Source organism: Mesoplodon densirostris, chromosome 1 (assembly GCF_025265405.1).
Source record: "Mesoplodon densirostris isolate mMesDen1 chromosome 1, mMesDen1 primary haplotype, whole genome shotgun sequence".
Taxonomy (NCBI): Eukaryota; Metazoa; Chordata; class Mammalia; order Artiodactyla; family Ziphiidae; genus Mesoplodon; species Mesoplodon densirostris.
The window spans coordinates 70508545-70520673 of NC_082661.1; the positions used below are offsets into that span (position 1 = coordinate 70508545).

Here is a 12129-nt window from a genome sequence, read left to right on the forward strand (position 1 = left end):
TCTAAATAACCTGCTGACATGGCTGCTTGACTTCCCACTGCGGAAGTGTGGAGTGATTTAGCTCTCTTTTCTCCCCTCCTTCATATTTACACCCTCCCCATCCACCATCACCACCTCCCTGTGTGGTTATGGGGTAATTTTGGTGAAATCAGTATTTGGTGTTTTCGCTATTACAATTCTGTAAACATAATTCACTGTCAGCCAAGGATCCGCTGTACTTTTGATTACTTTCCTTTTTTGCACAATACTTGTTTTCCCTGAAATTAATAATTACCCATTTTTTTCATTTGCTTAGATTCTGTGTACTTATCATCTGTTTAACAGTAAACTTTCCCCCATTTGTCTACATTTCCTTTCAAGACATTTGAATACATGAGGTATTTGATCAGTTTTATCTTCTAGGAAAACTTCTCTCCCAGAAAGCTTCTGAACTCTCCAATATGAGCCGGTTGCCTCTAGACCGTTGCTATTCTCATAGTGAACCAGAGCAATCTCATCTGCGTCACCTAGGAGCTTGTTAGAAATGACAGTTCTTGGGCCTCACCCCAGACTCACCGATGAGAATCTCTGGAGGTGGGTCCAGCAAGCTGTGTTTAACAAGCCCACCCATGGTCTCTTTGTTCTTAAAGTTCAAGAAACAGCTGCTGTAGGCTTTTGCTGTCACCGTTGGGACCTCTTGGGGCCATCATGCTGGAACTTCTTCACCTCTCTCCTGGGTTGAACCCTCTTTCAGGATCTCCTACACTGTCTTTATTGGCTAATTTCCTCATTTGGGTGGAGCACATCCTCCAGTAGCTTTCTAAGAAAAGGATAGGTGGAAGTTCTTTTGAGAATTTCCATGTCTGAAAATATCTTTTTTCTATTTTTGTACTTAATTTGGTTAGAGTAGTTAAGTTATAGAATTCCAGGTTGGAAATAATTTTCCCCCAGAATTTTGAGGGCATTTTCTCCATTTGTCTTTCAATTTCCATTGTTGATGTTGAGAAATCAGTTTGTATTCTGATCCTTGATATTTTGCATGGTATCTCTTTTTTTTCTTCTGTTCCTCAATAGAATCTTAAAGGATCTTTTCTTTACTCCCAGTATGTGAAATGCACCAGGATGGGTCTTGGTGAAAATCAAATGCTACTTATTGTGCTGTGCATTCAGAAGGCCCTTTCAATCTAGAAATTCATTTTCTTGATTTCTTTAATGACTCTTTTCTTTCTATATGTTCTGTTGCTTCTTTCAGGAACTCCTATCAGTTTTTGGTTAAATTGGGTCTCTAACTATCTTCTTTCTCTCCTATTTTTGATCTCTTTGTCTTTTTATGCTGCTTTTTGGGAGACTTTTCTCAACTTTATACTTGTACTGAGTTTTTCATATTCTTAATTTTCAAGAGTTCTTTTTGTCCTCAGAATATTCTATGTTTTTACTAGCTTGTTCTTATTTTGTGACTGTAAAATCTTCTCTTAATCTCTCTGAGGATATTGTAATTGTTTGTTTTTAGTTTTCTTTTCCCCATGCAGTGTCTGTTTCCTGCCTGCTTTTTCCTTTTGTTTGTTTTGGGCTTTGTCTTTCATGTTAGAATCTGTCCTGAAATGGCTGGTGACCCTTGATCTCCTGGCCATTTTTAATTGGGGAGCAAAAAAATCTGATACTCCTCCTTGGGTGACTGAGGTTTTTCTCCTGGAGTCTTTACTGTACAGTGATTGGACCAGGTCCTTCCCTGCAGAAGCCTTGTGCTGGTCAGCTATGGCTGCCAAACAAACAACCCCCAAATCTCTGGCTTCATCTAATCTTGCCTACCCCACCCCCAACTGCTCCAGACACATGGGCTTCCCTGGACATGCTGAGCATGCTTGTGCCTCAGGGCCTTTGCACTTGCTGTGCCCTCACCCTGAAATGCTTGTCCCTGTGATATCTGAATGGCTTGCTCTCTCACTTCTATCAAGTTTCTTTTCAAATGCCACCTTGTCCAAGAGGCCATCCTCTCCCATCACTCTCCATTCCCCCATCCTCCATTGATTTTCCCTATAGCACTTACACCTCCGACACACTATATATTTATTTCTTTGTTTGCTTATGTCTCTCTTCTGTCACTAGAATGTAAACTCCATGAAGGCAGTGGCTTTGTTTGTTTTGTTCATTACTCTATTCCCAGTGACTAGATTAAGGCTTGACACTGAGTAGATGCTCTATAATAGTTGGTTACTAACTCAATGACAAACTGGTGATATATCCTCGGTTCAAGATTATATCCATCAGCAGCCAGTGGTCAAAGAGAGGCTTGGTAAGTGTCTCTGGCATAATAGGATTTTTAATACAGTAGATAATTATGTTCTATAAAATCAGTGCAAACGTAGGATTAGCAAATACTGAAGCATTGCTCCCAGGGGAGATGCAGGGTTTTGTTTCTACAAGATCCTGGTCACAATATTTTCATTAACCAATCAATACGTGTGTTTATGTGTGTTTCTGTTTAAAGATGCCTCATTTAACATGGTTGATTCATTAACCTTGAACTCACAGCCAATAGCACTATAACTCATACCTGAACAAAGGTAATCTAATACATACGTTTTCTCCATAAGGCACATCACAGTCTTCTTGTCCTTAGAAACACTAGACAGCACTTAGGGGTCATTTTCAACAAAATCACCAACAAAAATGCTAAAAAAGAATGGTACTAAATAGAACATGGAAAGGACACTTGTTTGCAGTATGAGCTGAGACAAGAAAATAGAGTGTGGCCTTGTTCAATCTCATTTGGAAACTGCACATCGGGCAATTCACATTTTTCACATTTCTGCTCGTGTCCAGGAAGGACCGCAAAAGCACCCCAAGTGTCGGTTTGGGGATTACAAATAAATTTACCAAGTAGGCAAATTTGCAAATACAGAATCCACAAATAATCAGCATCAACTGTAGCTCACAACAGAAACCATTCTATAATTTAACGTTACCTAAGATATTTTCTTAAAAATTATCCAATCGTATCATAGGAAGTAACAGGAATGTTAATATTTATGTGTCATTCTCCATGTTAAGCTGTTACCCCACCCCAAGGAGCTCATAGGCTACAGGAGCTGGGGAAGTGGGGACCAACTCAGAAAAACAATGGAATGAGCTTTTTAAAAACTAATTAAGTAATTAATTAACTGATTTATTTTTGGCTGCGTTGGGTCTTCGTTGCTGCATGCAGGCTTTCTCTGGTTGCAGCAAGCAGGGACTACTCTTCGTTGCAGTGCACGGGCTTCAGTAGTTGTGGCATGCAGGCTCAGTAGTTGTGGCTCATGGGCTCTAGAGTGCAGGCTATAGTAGTTGTGGGCCACGGGCTTAGTTGCTCTGCGGCATGTGGGATCTTCCTGGCCCAGGGCTTGAACCCATGTCCCCTGCATTGGCAGGCGGATTCTCAAACACTGTGCCACCAGGGAAGCCCTGGAATGAGCTTTGATCCAAGTATTGCCTCCAGGTCCTGAGGACACGCTGAGATGGGGCTTTGGGGCTTGTCAGGAGGGTGACACCTGGACAGTCTTGAAGGATGTGGACCTGACTCCAGGTGGAGGGAAGCACTGCACACAGAGGGCCAGGCCCGGAACAGAGATAATGGCAGCCGTGATGGCTGCGGGTGGGGAGTTGATGGCTAATGTCACAGGGGCACTAGGCTGACCAATTTCAATGTGTTCCCCCCACCCCACCTTTGGATTTTAGAAAGATGACTCTCAGAGTCTGCTCAAGAATTTGGAGCCTAACGTTCAGACCCCATCGGAAACCGGCTCCCCATCCAGGAGGAGGAAGAGAGAAGCACCGACTTTAAAGGATGAGGAGGCTCTGAATGTAAGCTGGGTGTGTGGGGTGCATTGGAAGAGACTCACGCTGGGTGTCCCGTGCCCTACCTGGATTTCATCCAGAGGAGCCCCAACAGATCTCATGTCCCAATAGGCTTCTTTTTGAGGTATAATTTACATAGAAAAAATGCACAGATTTTAAGCTTACAGTTTAATGAGTGACAAGTGTATACACCCCTGTAACCAAGACCCCAATCAGGAACATTGCTTTACTCTGGGAAGTTCTCTAGTGCCCCTTTCATAGGCAGCCACTGCTGTGAGTTCCATCGCCATGATTGGTTTTGCTGTTCTAGAATTTTACATGAATGCAATCACATGCTTTCCTGTGCCTGCTGATCCAGGTCGTTATTGCACTTGTCATTTGCCCCTTTTAATTGCTCAGCCCGCTGTGGGGATGTGTCACAGTGTGGGTTGTTTCCAGTGCTAGGCTGTTCTGAACAAGACTTCTGTGAATGTTTGTGTGTAAGTTGGTTTGTTTTCATTTTGTTTTATTTCTTTTAAGTAAATATCTAGGAGTGGGAGTTCTGGGCCTCTGATGGAGATGTTCAAAGATGGGTGCTCCCTGTACCTTCCTTGTTGCTCCTCTCTCCACTCCATCCAGCCTGAAGCAGCCCATAGGGCATCACTTCCTGCATAAGCTCCATGGATGGAGAGGGCGTTTCTTCCAAAGATGTGTTCTTTCTCGTCACTTCCTGGTCCCTAGAAAGGACCAGACTCCAGTCATTTGCCCATTTGACTCCAGCCTCAATTGCCCAAAGGTGAATATAGACATCTAGGTAGGTAGGTAGGTGCGGGGGGCGGGGGGGGAGAGGGAGAGAGAGAGAGGTGCTGGGAAAAGGGGAAAGGTTGGAACCAAGTTTCTTATTTAGCATCTACTGAATTCCAGGCATTTTCACGTGTCATTTTTGAGTCATGTAAACACTCGTGTGAATTCTCTCATGCAGTCCTCTCAGCACCCCATGATGTAGACCTTGTTTATTTGCCCATTTTCCAGATGGGAAAACTGAGGCTCGTGGAGCCAGGTCACTGTCCTCAGTCACGTAGCTGAGATTTGGGCCTGGGGGTGTTCAGCTCCTGCCTGGGAGGGCTGCTTCCCCACACCCCGCAGCCTCTGACACTCAGTCATGTTCTGCAGCTTCTGCTTACCAAGCAAGGGAAGTGCGTTGGGTATTCTAAAACAAATTTCACCAAAAAGTTGGAAATGAATAGAAAAAGCTTCTAGTTAAGCTGAAAATTCAGTGTTCGAGTCACCCCCCTGTCTGTACTTCCCAAGGGTTCTGGAGACAGGGCTTCCCTTCCCCACCCTGGGCCAGACCCCGTGGAGCAATCAGCTGCCCTCCCAGGGCTGAGACATGGGGAGCTGGAGAGGAAGAGAGAGCGCCTGGCTGTTCCCGGAGATGAGTCCTCCCTTCCTTGTCTGTGCTGTGTGTCTCGAGCTCACACTCCCAGCCTCTCTGTTTCCAGGTGCTTGTCTTTCCATGTGTGTTTGTCTGTGTGTGTATGAGTGCATCTTGCTGCGTGTCCATCTCTGTTTTTGTGTGTCCCTCTCCATGTGCATCTCTGTGGGCCTGTGTGTGACAGTGTGACAGTGTGGCTTTGTGATGTCTCCCTGTCTTAGTTTCTCTCTCTCCCTCATCTATCCCTATGCCTCTGTTCCCCTCACCCCATAGGATTAAAACCCTGCTCACAGCAATGAAAACATACGTCCACGCAAAACCATGTGCACAAATGTTCCCGACAGCCCTAATCACAATAGCCAAAACGTGGATACCCAAATGTCCATCAGCTGACGAATGAATGAACAGAATGTGGTCCTTTCATACAATGGAATACTGTTCAGCCACAAAAACAACATGAGTGAAACTTGAAAATAGTATGCTAACTGAAAGAAGCCAGTCACAAAAGACCTCATGTTATAGGATTCCATTCATCTGAAATGTCCAGAACAGGTAAACTTACAGACACCAAAAATAGACCGGTGGTCGCTTAGGGTGGGGCGGGGAATGGGAGGGGTAGGGGTAATAGCTAAAGGGTACAGGTTTCCTACTGAGATGATAAAAATGTTCTAAAACTGACTGTGGTAATGGTTGCACATATCTGTGAATATACCAGAAAGTATTCAATTTACATGGTTCAGTTGCATGAATTATATCTAAATAAACCTATTTGAAAAAAAAAAAAAAACCCTTCTCACAGAGAGGGCAGCCTCAGATATGATACAAACAATGTTGGCTTTGGGATCCAGAATCCTGGAACCCAGGCCCAGCTCTGCTACCTGTGTGCTGTGTGATGTTGGGCAAGAGAAATAACCTCTCTGAGCCTCAGGGTTCTCAGCTTTGTGTTGACAGTAGTGGTGGCTGCCCCACAGGGTCACCCATGAATCAACCCTGTGAACACTCCTACCACAGAGTGAGTCAGTCTTTGCCGGGGAGCCAAGTCTCTCCACCTCCCCAGAAGTCTAACCCATTTCTTCCACCTAGTAATGTTTTACCTGTTAACCATTAGCTGTGCCTCGCGGATGCCCATTATCAAGCTAATAATTGCCAAGAGTTAAGTTAAAGAACTGCCCGTTCCAGTGACCAGCTTGCCAATATGCCCCTGCCTTCTGCAGGCTGAGCTTGTCAAGGAATGAGGGCAGGGCTGATTTTGACAGGGCAAGTTGAGCTGTAACTCTGACATCCTCCGATGCCCAGAAAACCAAGGCATTTGGGGTCCACGCCACTCCTTGCATGAACTCTGTTTTTTTTTTTTTGCCGTACGCGGGCCTCTCACTGTTGTGGCCTCTCCCGTTGCGGAGCACAGGCTCCGGATGCGCAGGCTCCGGATGCGCAGGCTCAGCGGCCATGGCTCACGGGCCCAGCCGCTCCGCGGCATATGGGATCCTCCCAGACCGGGGCACGAACCCGTATCCCCTGCATCGGCAGGCGGACTCTCAACCACTGCGCCACCAGGGAGGCCCTGAACTCTGTTTTGATGAACAGCTCATTAGCCACAAACAAAAAATTCCAGAAGGCTCTGAGGCATGCTACTCCCCAGCCTCCTCCTGTCCTTTGGCTGTGGAGGAGGGAGGGTGCATACCTCCCCTCTGGAGGTATTTGTGCATTTGCCGAAAAGAGCACCTTTTGTCGGAGAGTGAAATAGCTTTTCTTTTCCTACAATTACGTTTTAGCTAATTTTCTGAATAATCGCACTGCTTCAGCTGAACAAGTTTTACATTGTAAATTTGCACTACAGCCAATTTTCTGAATAATTGGGTTGCTATGGTTGGGGAGATGGTCAGACTTCAGAGGACTTCTGAACTTAATAAGAAGAGCTGTGAAAAACTAAAAACAGCCCAGGCTCCCAGTTCCCAGGTTCTGCTTCGGTCCATCTCAGGTGGACCCCTGCATCTATATTCTTTGCTTCCTATATTATGTTTTTCCCCTGAAATGCAATGTTTGTTTGGTGTCTCCTCTTTAGAAGATGCACTCCTGCAAGGCAGAGACCAAGCCTTCCTCTCATTTTCTACCCCTTTCATTGTCCTTTCTTTTCACCTCTGTTTGGAAGAAGTTTAAAAATGCACAGTGCTCTTTCTGCTTTTGCATCGTTCTTTGAAAAAGTGTGTTTCCACTGGACCGTCAGCCAGGGCCGGCTTCATAGGTGGACATGCCCTATGGTCACACAGACCCCGTGCCCAGTCACCACGTCCCCTTCTCCCCCCGCCCCCCGCCAGTTTCTGGACTCTGCTGTCTTGAAATTCTTAATCATTTTGACTAAGACCCACCCGCGCACGGGGCCCCACAGATTATGTCACCCGTTCTGAACTCAGCCTTTTTAGTCTTACTGCCACGCTTTGCTGTTGTACCAGTCCCCCAGCTAAGAGAGTGGGACTGGATGCTGGGAGCTGGGGACAGGCCTTGCTTTGCTCCCTTGGATCCAAGGAAAGCCAGGAAGGGTTTTAAGCCAGGAAGTGATGGGAATTGTATGTTTTTTGATGGCCACAGGGGGATTGGAAAGTGTCCACCTCTGAGCCTTCCTTTGCCTTTCCATAAAATGGGCCTGATTACGAGAGCACCAACCTCCCCAAGCTGACTGTTGTGTGATAAGGAAATGAGCAAACACGCATCAAGTGCCAGCACATAGTAGGCCCTCAATACATGGATGGGGAGCCAGGTAAGAGGCTATTGCTGCCCCTTGGGGTAAATATAATGGTGGCTTGGGCCAGGGCTGTGGATTTGAGAGATGTTTAGGAGGTTAAGTTGATGGGATTTGTGGTCGATTGGATGTGGCGGATACGGGAGCGACAAGTATCTCAGGATCCAACTTGTGTCCCTGGGGCGTGGTGAAGCGTGGCTCTTCCTCTTGTTCTCGTTTGTGTCATGTCGAAGGAGATGGATGGTGTCAGCTGAAGAGGAGGGACTCTGGAGCCAGGGAATTTGATTCAAATCCTGATTCTGACATTCAATAGCTGTGTCACCTTGGGCGCACAGCTCAACCTCTCTGTGTCATCTTCCCCATCTGGGAAATGGCAGGGTCCTTGGAAGTTTAAGGATGGATAGATGGACATATGAATGGTCCTTAAGTTTAAGGACCACGTGTTGGTGGTCTTTCCCCATTCTTGTCATCTAAGTCTGTTTTTGTGAGTCCGAAGAGAGAGATAGACATGACAAGAACTGGGGCCCTTGCCCCAGAGCTTCCCCCCTGCCCTGCTCAGAAGGGCACACGGCGACACCCTCTCTGGAGGTGTATACAGGCCACGTCACGGGCTCTGTCGGGTGCTGTTTCAACGTCACACGACGTGAGGAAGCGATAAATTCTTCTGCTTTCCTCGTGATAGGATATGTAATTCCAAGGAGAACTCAGCAATCAGAAATCAGTCATTTGTTATGGAGTTCTTTTTTTGAAGATTTAGTTGCAAAGCGTTGGAATCGATGTGGATGCAGTTTTCACCTGCCAGCCAGTTCAGAATTGCTGAGTAGAGATTCCTCCCGGCCTGGAGTGCTGGGCTTCTGAACTGCTGCCCGCTCAACTTCATTCACCCGCTGGTTGTGGCCAAGCATTTATTCAGCACTGACCGTGCAAAGTGCAGGGGCGACCCTAACAGGAGAGCGATATGGAAAGGATGTGGGGCCTTTCTATATCGTGTGGAGCAGGCACGAATCAGTCCATCCAGCTGCGGTTGGGGAGATGATCCCTGAGCAGTGTTTGATGGTGGCTCTTTACTACCGTGACTTATAGCTGTCCATCGCCTCACTTCTGCTCTGTTCCAGCAGCTCTGCTGGGAGCTTTATCCACACTGTCCTTGGGGGCAGATGCGCTACCTGCTTACTGTCTGGGAAGACTGAGGCTCAGGAAAGTGAAAAGACCTGTCCAACCACTACTTTTTTTTTTTTTTTTTGGCGGTACGCGGGCCTCTCACTGCTGTGGCCTCTCCCGTTGTGGAGCACAGGCTCCGGACGCGCAGGCTCAGCGGCCATGGCTCTCGGGCCCAGCCGCTCCGCGGCACGTGGGATCCTCCCGGACCGGGGCACGAACCCATGTCCCCTGCATCGGCAGGCGGACTCTCAACCACTGCGCCACCAGGGAAGCCCCAACGACTAGTTTTCATTTAAGGGTCTAATCAAAAGCCTTACATGCATATTGCCACACGTAAGTGCTTATACACCTGGCAGTGCTAAAAATATTTGGTTCCTTATTCCACCAAAAAGTGGTTCACAAGTTTTAGGAAAACTTTTGGTGTTGTCACGTTATTTAAATCCTTACTTCTTCCAAAGCTGAAGGCTTGGAATTAAATGAAGAATGTGCTATTTAACATTGGTCCGTTCGCCCACCCACCCATCTGTACATCTACCCCTCCCACACCCATCCCAACACCCATCTATCCATCCATCCACCTGCCCATTCATCTGTCCATCCATTCATATGTCCATCTATCCGTCCATCCATCCATCCATCCATCCTTCCATCCATCCATCCAACCTTCCATCCATCCATCCATCCTTCTAGCAAGTGAGCACTAAATGTGCTTATTAAGGGCCCTTCCCGAGGCCACTGTTACAAATGGGATGTGGCATTTTGGAAACTCTTGGTGGTTTGTCCTTCATTTTACTGAAAGCCCCCATGCCATTTGTTTTTTTTTTTCCCTTCCCAGGAATGTGAGCCATCTTTCAATAGCAATATCACAGCGTTTGCACTGAAGGCAAAAGTCGTCTATCCCATCAATCAGAAGTTCCGGGTGAGAGTCCTGAGCTCCGTCTTAGAAATGCAATTAACCAGTAATGTGCTAGAGATTGGGGTAGGAGAAGGGGGATTAAATGTGCAATTTGGGGTCCTATTTGAGGATTTTATGGCAAGTCATTTTAATAGAGATAATTTTGTGGCTTTGTAATGGAGCATAACTTCAGGGTTAATCCATTTTATGACAGTGTTGTCAGGGACAGGGTTTGCCCATGGTATATAGAGCAAGGTATCCACAGGGACACCAGGTGACAGCACAGTAGGGCAGCATTCGCCCTGACCTTTTAACACTAGTACAGATACTAACAAGTCACTAACATTAATCCTTACAGACCCTGGGACTAATGCCAGCAGCTGACGCTGAACATTTACTGCGGGGCTGGCACAGTGCTAAGCATTTGTCATACATTACACATTTCAGTATTCCTTGCAACATTCCTGTAAGGTAAATAATATTGTTCTCTCCACTTTATGCATAAGGAAACTGAGGCCGGGAGAGGTTAATGATCTGCTCAAGGTCATACTGCAGGAAGTGGCAGGGCAAGAGTCGTACCCTCAGGTCTTACACCTGGAGCCAGGAGTTCACACCTGTGGCTGGGAGTTTCGCAGAGAGCGGCATATCCCTTGATGTTTCAAGGAGCCCTTGGCCTATGTGATGCTCCACGAAAAAAATAGTTCCCTGGTCAAGTAAGTTGAGGAAAGTGCTGCCTGCTCTCCTGGAGATAAAGAGGACAGACTCAAACCCAGCTCCTATCTCAGCCGTGTACTCTTGGCCATTTCCTGACTTCTCAGGACCTCAGTTTCTTCATCAATAAAATGGGGGTAAAGGGCCCTCCTGCCTCACCCAGTTGTCTTGAGGGTGAGATAGGGAATTAGGCATAGGGCTTAGAACGGTGTGTGATGTCTGCGCACTCAGTACATGTTCAGTTTTTTAAATTATTATTTGCTTTTGAGGACAGCCAGAGCCTGTCGAAGGCTCTGAGAATTCCTGTACCAAAGAAATGATTCTACCTTGTTCACGCAGACTTTCCCAAACTAATTTTTCTGTGGAACCCTCACAGTGAGCAGTAACTGGTTATAGTTCATGGGACTGCTCCCCGGAACACACATTGGGAACCACTTCCTTCACCATCTGGTGGGTGCATGAAGGTGCAAAACTCCCAGACCTGGGGCATTCATTCGTCATCAGCACCTGTGCTAGGCAGGCTCTGTGGTGGGCACTGGTGATTATCCAGTGGTCAAAAGAGCACTGTCCTCACGCTGGAGGCCCTCCCAGCCTGGCGGACATTGCAGGATGGCGTGTGATAGCAAGCAGGACAGAAATGACCAGGGTCCTGTGGAACCCGGTGTGGGCTAGGCCCGGGGATCAGGGTAGGAAGATTCAGGGGTCTGTGTCTGGAGGGAGGGATGCTTCAGCCCATCAGACAATGAGTTAGGGGTGTTTCAGTCAGGGGGACAAGAGTCTGGAAAGGCTCAGAAGCATGAAATGATAGTGACGGTTTGGAGCTGGCCACCAGCTCAGTGCTACCTGGGCATGTACCTCTGGGGGCAGCAGGAGATGAAGCTGGACATAGGGATGGCTGACATTTGCTGAGCTCTCTGGCTGTGCCAGGCACTAGGCTATGACCTCATGTGGTCATGGCAGTGCAAGGAGCTTGAGTTCCTTGTTAAGGGGCTTTGAGGCTATCCGAGGGCAGGTCAGTGGACAGAGCGGGCCTGGGGTCTGGGACAGCAGCCAGAGAGGTGGGGCAGGGCAGGCGGGCTGCTGGGGAGGTCAGAGCTGGCAACCGAGGGTGGGTACAGGTGGGCCATCGGGGAACAGACCCAGGCTAATAGCTGGAGGGGAGGAGCCTGGTGCAGAGGGGCTGGCCTTTGGGGACAAGTGATGTGACAAGAGCTGTGACGACGGCCCCTAGGGCCGTGGCCATGCCCCAGGGGCAGAAGCTCCACGGTGTCCACTCATACCCTCCCTGCCTGCCCCGGCTTGGCCTTCCTGGGAGCCACCACGTGTGTCGCTGGTGGAATTACGGAAACACTCATGATGGGTCATGTGGACTGAGAGTACACTTTCTCTCCTGCCCCC

General features: G+C 47.6%; 1 protein-coding gene across 9 annotated transcripts in view; it reads left to right on the forward strand.

Moving 5' to 3' along the window:
* The window catches only part of EVC (EvC ciliary complex subunit 1), an 81332-nt gene that overhangs the window by 3084 nt on the left and 66119 nt on the right, over positions 1–12129 (forward strand). For 5 of the 9 annotated variants that reach the window (XM_060104269.1, XM_060104276.1, XM_060104298.1 and 2 more), the window contains exons 2-3: positions 3694–3819; positions 9961–10044. In XM_060104269.1, the coding sequence (XP_059960252.1) occupies positions 3694–3819; positions 9961–10044 (210 nt within the window). Of the gene's footprint in view, positions 1–3693; positions 3820–4332; positions 4589–5706; positions 5780–7813; positions 7983–9960; positions 10045–12129 lie in introns of those variants that run through there. The other 4 variants (XM_060104308.1, XM_060104285.1, XM_060104317.1 and 1 more) reach the window with 4 other exon arrangements.